Source organism: Anopheles aquasalis, chromosome 2 (assembly GCF_943734665.1).
Source record: "Anopheles aquasalis chromosome 2, idAnoAquaMG_Q_19, whole genome shotgun sequence".
Lineage (NCBI taxonomy): Eukaryota > Metazoa > Arthropoda > Insecta > Diptera > Culicidae > Anopheles > Anopheles aquasalis.
In genome coordinates, this window is record NC_064877.1 from 59,546,659 (window position 1) to 59,560,193 (window position 13,535).

General features: G+C 41.7%; 1 protein-coding gene across 1 annotated transcript in view; it reads left to right on the forward strand.

The window, feature by feature from the left end:
• The window catches only part of LOC126571964 (zwei Ig domain protein zig-8-like), a 34,461-nt gene extending 24,797 nt beyond the window's left edge, over nt 1–9,664 (forward strand). The window contains exons 3-8 of the mRNA XM_050230897.1: nt 5,517–5,869; nt 6,137–6,253; nt 6,560–6,653; nt 6,799–6,926; nt 9,286–9,454; nt 9,527–9,664. Coding sequence (XP_050086854.1) covers nt 5,517–5,869; nt 6,137–6,253; nt 6,560–6,653; nt 6,799–6,926; nt 9,286–9,454; nt 9,527–9,630 — 965 coding nt within the window. The 3' untranslated portion in view covers nt 9,631–9,664. The remainder of the gene's footprint in view (nt 1–5,516; nt 5,870–6,136; nt 6,254–6,559; nt 6,654–6,798; nt 6,927–9,285; nt 9,455–9,526) is intronic.
• The last annotated feature ends 3,871 nt before the right edge of the window (nt 9,665–13,535 follow it).

The following is a 13,535-nucleotide window of genomic DNA, read 5'->3' on the forward strand; positions in this document are numbered from 1 at the left end:
ATTCTTATGCTGATGAAACGATAGACAACGTATGATGTTCAAGTGTTGCCGTAAACCAATTCATATTCAGTGTGCAACAAACGTTCGCAAATGGCAAGCTGTTCAATAGCTATTTGGGTTGCTCTGCATTTCTCATAACTGAGCATAGAACGGCATACCAACAAGGGGAGTCTGCTTATTCCATTTGTCCCGAATGTCTGACAGACGTCTGCTGCTCTGGTCGAGCCTTTCCCTGAAAAACCTACGCAACGAAACAAAAATATTCTTGGAACGAATCGAAAGCACATGCGTTTTAACATAACGTCCATGTGTTCGGTTCGTCATGCGGTGGCTGTCGCTTTTTGATCACAGCACTAGGGACCGTTGCTAAATGTGTTCCACGATACGAAAACCAGGCCAAGCCGTTAAGCAACATGCTGAATCAGTGCAAGGAATCCAAAAGGACACAAAAGGACTCACGACGGCTGACTTCTGCATCGGACAAGTGATTCGATTCCTTGAACGGGCAAACTATGTACCCAGAGCGAACGAACGCACAATGAATGGAAATGACAGAAACCACGATAAGCACACAGACGGACGGAAATTTTTTTTTATGTACTACGTGTAGAAGCTTTCGCGGTTGCCTCTGACTTGTTATGATCCGGCACAAAAACAGAGCAAAAACAGAATCGGCAGCGTCCAGATTTTGAAATGAGATTCCGGAGCAAATTGTATTTACAGAACAATCAAAACAAATATGAAGGCGTAGAAAGTTTGCGGACAATGTTGCGCCTAAGCTAACCATCATGGATACTTTTGCCTTACAGTTTACTATTGTCCTATCCGTTATTGGGCTGATTACAATAATTGTGACCATTCAAATTGAACATTTTCAAAGTGAACCCTGTTAAAATGATTCGCGACAATTCAAATCCGTTTCCATACTTTTGCGATTCAAAGGACACACATACGCATTTGTTTTTGTTGTGCTGAAGTATGAGATTCTCACAAAAATGTCGACGTTCGCATCTCGCGTGTTATCGGTGTCATCGCCTATCACCTTTCACCCGACTGCTGCGTTGTCTGATGCGTGATCTTGTCATCCTGCCAGCCACAATGTGAAAGAGATACAGAAAGAAGAAGCCAAAAACCATGACCTTGCGACTGGAAATTGAATTCCACCATCCTCACGATGCCGGATGTTGTCTCATCGCCTTCGAGTTTGATGAATCCAGCGGCATGGGCATATGCGTCGCAGCCAGCATAGTATCAGGATGGTGCTCTTGTCAATGACAATTCAAGCGTTTATGGTTTCGGGCATTTATGCTCAAGCGGTTGTTGAAGTCGGAGACGATGTTTTTTATTCCACCAACTTCCTCTATTAGGCTGGATGGAACGATTTCACAGTTGGTTATGTGTCGAAGGTGCCTCGGAAAATGCGAACGTGCAAGTACTTCGTGTAACATTGTGTCGTATTTCCGTGGGCCTACACTTTTGACTGAGAATGATACACAGTAACCGGTACAGAGAAGCACAGATTCAACTGCATTTCACCTAGCAGAGTTAGATAATGCAGCTGAAACGAAGACAATGGTACATAAAACTCCAGAGGCACACACGAGAAGAGGTGAACGATCGGAATTTTCAACAACAGTTGAGCTGTAGACACGTGTATTGTTATTGACGGAAGTCAAATATCCTGGGTCGCTCGCTGAGCCCACAGAATCGCGAATAAATAACGTGCAAATTTGTTATTGTTATAAAAATGCTCCATTTACTTTTCAATGGCGGAATGTATCGCCAGGAGCGAGTTAAAAAAGCAACAAAACTCACCGTGCTTTCTCGATATAAACGTTACATTCCCCGAGGGGAGATGGCATGAGCTTTATGACCGAAAAGAATTCGAAATTAATGTTCTGCTGCGCTGCGAGTAAACGTGCACAAATGACGCGATTTGCGATATTACATGTCGTTACGTTGGATGTGTTTTTTACATTAATCTCCTCTACAACAACAATGTTGATCACAAAGTGAAACGAATCTTTACATTTGTTAACAGTTCTACATGGAAAGCTCAAATAGATTCAGCAGGTATTGTGAAGTCCATTGATTTTACTAACGGTAACGATTTAACTTTGCATTTTGGGTCAATAAGTGAACCTGAACGATAGTGAAATGAATCACTGATTAATAAGATGATTAATAACTCCATAACCAGTTCTTATCTGAGAACTCATCATCGGCAACGAGTCATTTCGATACTTTATTTTCTGATTCCTGACTTGACAAAGATCCGATTTACACCTTGTCCCATGAGGTCGAGCATTTCATTTTCGGCTAACGACTGCCAGAAACGCTCATTACAGCGGCCATAGATAACGATAATTAGATGCTCGTAATTTTCACCTAAGCTGGTTCAAATGAAGCACGAGGAGGAATCGAGGGAAATAAATTAAATTTGGAATTGTATTTCCTCCAGATCCATTCACTGCTCGGGGCAGATCAATTGCCTTGTTACAATTCTTTCGATCAATTGGAAGGGGAAAATCAATATTGAAAATGGCAAAGCAAATTATGATGCATAAGCGATAAGCGATGGAATCACCTCCATAATTTCACAAACGTGATAAGATGCCATTATGCCGTAAAGTTCCCAGTGCTGTGTACTCGATTGAATCCCTCGCAGATCGATACATTTCTCCTAAAATCCATTGTTCGCACGCTAAGTATTGCGATTTTTCTTCAGTCCACGCACCAGAGGCATATTTATTCCAATTCAAGTGAAGTTTCACTTATCATACTTTTCAATTCACTTATTATCCTTCTGAGTTTCCATTTTCATTCATTCGCTTCTCATTCCAAAATACGGTTCGACGATTGAGGCGAACATAAAATATCAATTTGAATTCAAATTTCCTAACATGCATTTCGGAAATGAGGCGAGGAATGTGCGATTAGAGTGTTTGAGGGCTGAAAACGGTTTCATGTTTCTTTCCTTTTTCACAAAGCTTTCGCGTGCCTCTCATCCGATATGCGGAAACTCGATCTATCAAGGGTTTATCATGCATCTCAGTGAATTCCCTCCGGTGGACTCGTTGCTAGCGAGCGATTGACAGAGACATTTTGTAACATCTCCAGCGAGGGTGCTACGCAGAGAAGAAACGAGAAATTCATCGTCATAGGACACCAGATTCTCATCCCTGAACTGAAAAGGCAGTGCTAGGGATTTGGAGCAAAAATATCCGAAATAAAGAAGAGTTCCTTTGGCAAGGGAACAAGAAGGGGTTGGGGAAAAACAGGACTGGAAGCATTTTTGGAACAAATTGTATCGCCGGCTGTAATAGATTGTGGAACGGGGAGATCACTTTGAATGAGGCGTTTCGTTTGCATCATGCGTGTTCACTCGTGCATTCCATTCTGCAATGCACTCTGTATATAAAACACAAGTCCGTCTTTGTCGTCTTTCAAAACTGCGCAAAATCGAAAAACTGTGTGTTGCTCTGACAAAAGGATCATGTTTATGATAATTCAGGGAATCGCCTTTGGGAATAGCATTCACGTTGTGTATTATTTCATTCTATTATTATTTGATGCAACAATGGTTCCAATTGGAATGTTTCAAATAGCGATCGACTTCTAAATAATTTGGATAGCAAAATGTATCGACCGGTGTACTTATAAAAACATGATATACTTCTGCGAACAGAACGCACATGCAGCATTAATTATGCGTGTGAGAGAGGAAGAGCATAGATAATAGAAATCATGGAATCAGCCTCAAATCTAATGCCAGACGAGTCACAAGCAATCAATTTTCCTCACATAAATAGTTCATCAGCAACCGTTAACCGTTGAGCCATCGTCGCAGCTGTTCCATTCACGACCTCGTGATAAGCTCCAAAAATTGAAATCCACGCTACTCCAATTGGCAGCAATGTGTAGCTGTGAGCCATCAGATGGTATAAGGCTTCGTTTTCACATAAAATCTAGATGCCCTCGCAATCGAGCCACCAAAAGAGAGCATTCTCGTGATTTGAACCGGACACATTCCACCTGCGAACTCACCAAATCAACGGCAACAATCATCATTTCAATCAAAGCCTCAATATGGTATTTCGATAGCATCAGGGATCTGCAGTGGGAAAGGGTGAATACGAGATCTACTTTGCTAATTAACCACATATCGATTCCAACTGTGGTCTGCTTCGAAAAGGGCTTTTCGATTTGGTTTGGATTTTTGGAATGCTATTGTGATGCCAATCTTTGTGGAATTTGTTGCTAAATTGTAAATGTTTCTATGTGTTTATACGATCTGTATCATTTAGTTGCCCATAATATTGTCCATTTCGATTGGTCATTTCAAGCTTATTGACGTGATTAAACGGATGATTTGTTGTCTATTCATCACTCCGACCAGATGTTCTTATTTCAAATGGATCAAACTTGCTGATTCTGTCAGAAAAAGAAATCGAGAATCGTTGAAATACTTGGGAATTTATCAGAACTACCTTCACTTCAATCTGTGTTTGAAATAGTCGAATGTTATATCGTCCTCTCAGTTCTGTATGGTTGGAATCAAACCAGAACGAAACATAAATTTCCGTATCTCCGACGCTTCACGTATTAACCCATCATCATTTTCACAGACCCCTTTTCCATGTAACAAAGCATGAAAATAAATGGTATCGGTTTGAGGAATGGATAATCTCTATTTCAACCCAATCGATGCTTTATTGAATCAATGCCAACGACGACCACATCAATGTTGTTCACTCCGATATGACGAGTGATTTATGTGCCTGATCGCCAATTTACTTTCTTTTTCGTCGCATCACCTCTTGAAGCATGTTTCGGCTGCTGATGAGGACCTGAGCAAAGGATGTATGATGGATTCTGGGTGATAAATTAATTCTCGCCTTCAACGTGCGATACGATAGTCACAAACATAACATGAAGCCCCGAGAATTACCGGAGACTTATTTCGGAGAGGTGCAAGCGCAAATGAAGTGTCTCTTTTCATATCTGTACGAATCGCATGCACTGTTTGTTGTCTTCACAATGTGTCGCCTCCAATGTTGCCCAAAGCTATGCATCCTCTGGAGAACAGCATCCGGTATCGCCCTTAGTGCGTTGGAGGCTGTTCCAGGATAGAGATTGTCACTTGTGTTTCCGGGAAGTAATTAATGAGGAGAAATGGCTGAAGGTTCTCTCCGATGACTTCGTGTGAAGAAAGGATGAGTGTCCTTTTGGAATAGGAAAAAGGTTGTACAGAGTGTATACGTTTCTGATTAGCCAGCAGAGACGTTGGGAAAGAAGATTATCCTACGAGTTGTTGGTTGGTCTGTCTATCGGATCGAGATGCGGGTCTGTTCAAATTGTTTTTGTTGAGATGTTTGCGTTAGCAATTAAACGACTTAGGTTTGCACAGAATCATTGTGTGGCATGTAGGTTGAGTTGGGTGCAGTGATTTGATTCTTTCTGATAGACTTAAACTTTCTCTTCAACTTTTTCTCTTTATCGATCTCTCTTCTCAGGGCTCAGCAAAACGTTCCAGAGTTTGTCTGAGGAACAGTTTCTTTTGGAGCTGAGTGAGGATCGAGCAACGATGGATGATCGACGGCCAACCCGGCGACCATCGTCACAACACCGGAGTCGGCCACCGTACCTCGGTATCTACGGTAGTTCCGGCAAAATCAGCCAACAGTTTTATCCCAGCGCAGCGGAGATGAGCGAGAACGAAAGTTACGATTCGGACGAGAGCAATCGATTAAGGACACCGTTGGACCGAGGTCCACACTTTGATATGTCCGCTTCGAAGAACATTACGGCGCTCGTCGGCAAGACGGCGTACCTCAATTGTCGCGTCAAAAATCTCGGCAACAAAACGGTAAGTCACCGGTTCGGATATCCAGCCACATTATGGTTACGGAATATTCGTGTGCCAATTATGACAGAGGGAAATTGAGTTAACCAAAGAAGGAAGAAGATGACAAATGATAGTACATTGTAGGCGAGTCTAATGACTTCCGGTGAAGGACTGAAATTGTAGTAAACCTGTTTCGGCAGTATCCTGCGTCCTGTTTATTGCAATTTATCCATGAAGCGATTTGGTTGTGCTGGAAAAAATCGGCTAACGATCTCACACTTTCCACAGGTTTCGTGGGTGAGGCATCGTGATATCCATCTATTGACCGTTGGAAGATTCACGTATACATCCGATCAGCGGTTCCAGGCGGTGCATAATCCCGTGCACGATGACTGGTCGCTTCAGGTAAGTCCTGCCACCGTCTAGGGCTCTCCGATTCTTTGTTGTTGCCAGCGTTTTATGTTCCATTCTGGTCAAGCGTAATCCAATTTCATCCATTACACCTTCTCTTCTGACTGGCCACAAACGTTTTGAAGATGCAGGTTTTTCTGCATAGCCATTGATAGCATGTTGCACCTCATCGATCATTCACTGGAGGTGGAATCGTTCTCGAGCAAGCAAGAGCTTTGCAACTGCCCACCATATTATGTTTTATTTTGTTTCGAGTTTAATGCTGCACTCTTTAAAGTCTGTCGGTCGTTGTACTTTTAGATTCGATATCCTCAGAAGCGAGATACGGGAATGTACGAATGCCAGATTTCGACGACACCCCCGGTCGGCCACTCGATGTACCTCTCTGTTGTTGGTAAGTGTGAATTTTACCATGGAGCGTTACGTCCTACCATTACTTCCGGTATCACCACTTCTTGTGGGACTTATCATAGTGTGAGATCCGATATACGATGTGCATATATTTTTTCTTTTATTTTCTCTCTCGGTATACATAATAGAGCCCATCACCACGATCGTCGGTGTACCGGATCTGTACATCAACACTGGTTCAACTGTTAACTTGACCTGCATCGTACGGAACTCACCTGAACCACCATCAACCATTATCTGGACACACAACAATCAGGTGAGTGTGGGATGCACTTCACTTTCAATTTATGGTTTTTTTGGTGTATGGAGATGGTTTTGTGTGTTTGCGGAGTCGATGGCAGACTTGTCTCAATTGATGCGTTTGGAAGAATTGGTGGTTCAGTTTGTTGTTTTTAGAGTGCCACGTCTCAAGATTTCTAGTCGGGCTCTATTCCATTTTTTTATTAAACTGCTAAGCATTCCACAGATCCTTCCATCTTTTTTTTTTTTGGCAAGAGGAAAGGATTGGTTATCGAGTTATCTGTTGGACCTGCAAAAATGCTTATGTATTTTGTCCGCTTTACATTTGAAACATTTATTCCGTAGCTCCAGCGGCAGTTTTCACCTTGCAGTTTTTCGTAACACTTTACAACATGAATCATACGCTGCATTATGAGCTTGGACATCCTTTCGCCAAAGTTTTTGCTATTTTTTCAACAGTTCTAAGAGAGTGACAGACATGCTCGATAATTCAATTAACACGCGTTATCTTTACCAACTGATATCGAGAGCGCGGTAGAACACGTCGAAAGGTGCGCGATGATAATACAAAGCGCACCCAGCGTGATTTATAAAAACCGCCAGTCGAGGGCACTTCGACCGTTTCTTGGTATGCATCGGAGCGCAGCTGACAATATTGGAATTGCGAATTTGAAAAATATGTGCGCTTGTGAACGATGCAATAGGGCAGCCACACTTTTTCATCACCTTTGCTCAATCGTTGCCACCGGTGTCCGGTGATTCACTGCTTTTTTGGTTTTGTGTTTACCCTTACATCTTGTGTATGATGCAGATGTGCTATAAGTGTGTTGCACAGCTGCAAACATATTTAGCGGCATCAGGAGTGACTGATGGAACAGGTCGGAGCTTAGGAACTGGATGAGTTGGAGGAATCCATAGTAACGTGATTTCAATATCAATTTTTCGTTTTCGCTCTCTCTGCCAATCGATTGCCAATCCATTGGTGAGTTTACATATGTGGTTCCATGATAGCGAGACATGCATCAGGATGAAAGCTCTGGTCGTTCGGCATCGAGAAACATTGCAGGAGACAAGCAAAGCTTGAAGCCTTGGATCAATACGATAGCTTCATCAATACAACATAGCGTATTGTGAATTGTTTAAAGAAATGAAATATTAAATCCACCAGCAAATTATGCTATTTGACGTGTAAAAAAGAAATAACGATAACCTCGATTGTCGTTTGTTTAATAAAACAACCAGTTTGAAAATCCGTTGAATACAGATTTGGATCAACATGTAGTCGGTCTCTTTCACTCTTCATCACGAAAATCATGAAAAGGGACGCGAAGGGCATGTCCAAACTACAACCCGCAATAAATTATGCTCGGCATTTTCGCTGACAGTGACGAACGGCAATCGAGTGCAACAACCGTCAGCGACACATAGTGCAGGTTGATTTGTGGCCTTGAGAGAAAGGAGAGGTATGTAAAGTAGCGTGCACCCTGGATTTTTGGACCAGAAAAACTGTCAAAAAATCAACTTAATAGGAAACGATCCGGAAAATATTGTGATGTTGTTGAATGGAGAATAAAGTAGGTAGTGAATTTGAACTTTCGTTGCTCAAATGAACTAAAGGCAACGAATCGTCACATCAACAACGTTAAATTTCGGTTGGACGGATTTGATGTAACTTTCACGTGTGGCGAAGTGAATTTTCTCTCTGTTATGAAAGTAAATCTTTCATTTTTAATCGTTTTAGTAGATTCACATCAATTTAAGAGATTAATTAATGGAACGGAATTGACATTACATGTCTGCTGACATTGACATTACATGTCTGCTGACACTGGAATTGACATTACATTACAGCATACAGCAATGTTCATTCAAATCTAATTGTAAATGATTAAACATACGGCTCGTCCGTCCTTATATATGTTAAAAAAATAAATAATTGTAAATGATCAATGTTGTCAACTACACTTTGTGGTTGTAACAACTAATAATTGACCTTATCATCTCTTTGTGATAATCAGCCATTATTGCTCCCTTATTTCATGGCAATATTCATTTTAGATTTTAGATAGGAAAAAGGAACTGATAATTGCTATCTTCCTTTGAACGAATTAAATGTAGATTATATTTATCCCAATATACCTTCGATGTGTCATCATATCAGTTGGAATTTAACTGGCTGCTTCAATCGGATTGATGTACAATAGAGAATAGGAACACTTATGCAGCAATTTGTCCTCCTCGAGAGCAGTACTGCAATTGGAGCATGTATAATAACTAAATAACTTTTATTTTTTGTGTCGATCGTAAATGAATTTGGAACTGCTACTGATTGCGGAAATGCACTTCATGAGTTTTCTTCTCTTGTTGCTTTTCAGGAGATCAACTATGACTCCCCAAGGGGTGGTGTGTCCGTCATCACGGAAAAGGGTGAAACGACCACCTCCTATCTGCTCATTCAACGCGCTTGGACGACTGACACGGGCAAGTACGTTTGCTCGCCATCGAACGCGGATCCGGCGACCATCAATGTGCACATCTTGAACGGCAAGAAATTCTTTTCCATCGCTTTCCTTCAATGTCGCTTTATTTTTCTATTTTCTTTGCAATTGTTATCAGGTGAACATCCTGCTGCTATGCAGCATGGTAGCCAGCTACGAATTGATGACCCCTTCAATGTGTTTTGCCTATGCATAATCAGCATTTTCCTCGGATACCGATGAAAATAAAAGTAGCTACTCCTGACATCACTCATGGCAGCACAGCATCGTAGTGCATAGATGGAATCATGAAACACATCAAAGAGTGACAGTGAATATAGCGCTAATTAAATCAAATGACAAATGATGATGACCAATAATGAAAGAGTGAGTGTGAATGTATGTTTTGTGTGACCGCGTGGGAATGTTTGTGAGCGCGTGTGTATACTTAAACGAGTGATAGAATAATTCAATTTGTACTGACGAAAGTGGCATGGCGACAGACGAGTGTTTTACTGTTGGGAAAATGGAATGCCTGATTTCAAAGCAACGAAAGGGATGGGGGGGGGGGGCAGGGAGGTTTTTTGATTTCAGTTGATTAATTATAGAGAACTTTTTTAATTCGCACAGACCGCTAGATCGCTGTGCTGATTGTGAATGTGGTTGTTTGGTTTTTCATTCTTTTCGATCATTCGAAATCATGAGATATAAAGAGTAAACTGAATTGCTGCCTCATTATGTTTCAATTGGCTCGGAGTGATGGACTTCATAAAAATTCCAAACATGTATCCAGCGTAAAACTAGAATGGATTATCATATTTTTGTGTTCATCGTTTGAATCTCATACAAGACGGGGCGAGATAGCTAACCACTTATTTCTCTACCGCAAAAAGCTAATATCAGGAGGATTTTTTTCATGTGGCGAAAACGTAAAGCGATGGCGTTTATGTGATGGAATGCCAAATGTTTCAGCATTGAGGGTTTCGTTGACTTGACCACAAATTTTAAATGATTGTTACATTTAAAACAAAGAAATAAATGAAGATCAAAGATGGTGTGTACAGAAAATGTTGAACGTAACACGAATGATCAGACGAAAGAATGAAATACAGCAAAGAGAAGAGATTGAGTGTAAAAATCGAAAGAAAATTAAACGGCTTTTATGATGGAAATGAATCTTCGCAAACAAGGTTAATTATATTCAATCCGATATACTGCTTAATACCGTTTATTCAATCAAAAGGTAAGCTTTCGTCAATTGTTGTTGAATTGCTATTCAAGGGATTCTATTTTCACACACAAAAAAATATTTCAGCAATTTCTGCGCTACAAAACATTGTTTGTTTCAATAATACTTAATGGTTATTTTCGCTGCTATGAAACTAGTTCCACCGAAAGCTGTTACTCAATGCACGGATAATGATGGCACCCACACTGTGACCAGACCGAACCATCATTAATCAACGATGAGCTTACGTAACAGTTATTTTGGTGGAAAAGGGCTGCGTTCTCGGCTGGGTTGGAGAAGTTTTCCATCGTTACGGAATGTGTGCTTGCCTGCAGAATCTCAATTTCCCTTATCATTTTCTCCATTGGTGTCTGCTTGTGTTGGGAAGCGCGAGGGACCGGCGTTTCATGAGTTGGGACTTTACTCATTCTTTAGTGCGGCAAGGGATGCTTGAAAAATCATTTCGTTGGAAAGCTCTTCCATCTTCTTCGTTTCGCTGAGCGAATCACGTAACGATTAAGATTACGAAGTTGTAGGTTGCAATGCTGCGAGATTATAAAAAAAGGGTTACATAACACACCATTTCCTTCGAAGAAAAATGATTCGTCTCATAACTTGTGTGGCAATTCTGGTGAATTGATCGATGTTTATTTGAAAAAATCCACCCACAATGGGTGAATATGCATTCACTACCCACAATGGGTTAATTCAAAGCCTTAGCAATCCATTCTGGGATGGTATGAATAAAGCATAATGGCATATTTCTGAATCTCAATGCTTGCATTGTTAAAAGCACCGCATGCAGCTACCGTGCGGCTAAGAAAGATGAGTTCGACAAAAATATTCCTTTTAACATTGGTGTAATGTTGATTTAATTAATGTCCCCTTCTGTTCAACCCCCCCCCCCCACTCCTTCAATTCCCAACAAACTCATGCACCTGCAGCTCAACATGTTCTTTGATTGTCGTTACCGGTGGCGTGGAATTTGACATGGAAAAAATATGTTAAACACTTAATTGATTACCCAACAGGGGCCATACAACTGGTGTGATGCTGATACGTGACAGCATCATTAATACAACCAATCGATGACCACCGGTTTGTATGTACTAGGTGTTCGAACAAGTTGTGAACAGTAAAAAAAAAAGAAAATACTATGCTCGTGTTCTGCTTACAGTTTGCGGTTTGTCCTCACAAACATGCACTGCGAACGACAACGACAAGCAAGGATCCTTCGTAGTTGTAATGACTCGGAAGTAATTGTAATGGTTGCCGGTCGGTTTAAAGCAGCTTTGTCCGCCCACCAAATCGGTCGGTCGTACGATGTCTTTATTTACCACCGCCAGTAATCATCTCGTGAATGAAAGCGAAGAGAGAAAGTGGAAGAGACAGTGTGAGCCCACACGCCTCGGATTCGTATCATATGTTACGTTCACACCGCCTAGGTCCGTGCTAAAAATGTGTAAAACATGCTAACATCCGACCGTCACGAAGACAATGAGGAAAGGCCCCATTTGCTGTAACCACCTTCTTCGCCGCTATGTGGTTTTCTTCACCATCCGATAGCGGCCGCCTCACATTGCCTCGAAATTGCAGTAAATTTGGTATACCGCTGACACGGCAAACCATGACAATGGTGTCTCAGTTGTCATGTGTCTCATCTTCGTCGACATGCAGCAGGTCGCATGGTTAGCCGCGCTTAATTAAGATTGTCACCAGCATGAGCATCACGAGCCTCACCAACCGACGCCATATAATCTGGATGCTGATGATAAAGAGAGTGAAATGTTTAGAGAAACGTAACGCGTCTGTCTGTCGCGCCTGAAGAAGTGTGGGGCCGGATCCGGGGCGAAAGAACAGCAAAAAGCACCGCAACCACAGCACATGCTGCATATACTCACAACGAGCTACAGGATTGTTACAACTTTCTACGACGCCAGCATCACCGAGCTTTTGTTGAAAAAGGAAGGCGTCCCATTCGGCTGGCAGCTGTTGCAGATTGAATCGAGCTAACTAGAAGGTCCCTCGTACGGTATACGAGCTATGAACTGGATGAGAAAAGAAAGAGGAGAACAAAAAAAAAAGGAAAGTCGAAAGAAAATTAGAGCCCTCCCGTTATGCTACATTCAGTAGATGTCAGCATTTCACATCGACGGGCACCAGTTTCGAGCTGATGATGATGCATGCTGGTGCTGGAGCAAACGAGGAGAATGGGTGAGGACTAATTTTCCGCACCATTATGCTAGCTAGCTTGGTTTGAATGCCGGCTTACATGCTGAAACTGCAACGCACCTGGTGCAGACTGATTAGCCGTTACGGTGGAGCGCTCTGCAATTTTCGTTTGAAAAAAAAAAATCATTTATGCTACTGTCGATGCCGTGAGACCACCGTGTTGGCACACCAAAGTGCCAACAATTCAGCACTTGGTAAATGTAAATGTTTGACAACGCGAGGCTGGTGTGACGGTGTCACCACTGCTCGATCTGTTTGCCTGATTGAACGATCCGTTATGGTTGAAGGAATGCTGAGTCGGTAATGGCCATTTAGGTAATTGGATTCCGTAGTCCCACTTGCTTGGCTGTTATTGTCGATTCAGCTACTTCAGTGCCCAACTGATTGGATGTGTTTTGATTTCCTCTATCTCTCGCTCGTTGATATGCAACGATTTTAGCATAATCACCTTGTTGTGTCGAACTCCGCAAAGCCTATCATTACTTATTTTGCCTACCTGAGGTTATGCAATGTTCTTTGCTGATTTGAATTGTACTAATGAACTCTGATTGAATGAACATTAACCATAGAAGTAAGGTCGTGATTACTTACTCACAAATTGTCATCAATAAAAATATTAATTCAAACTAATTCGCGTCTAAAAACACCCCTTTCAGCATGGGCCGTTTGTACGAAAACAATTCAAAAG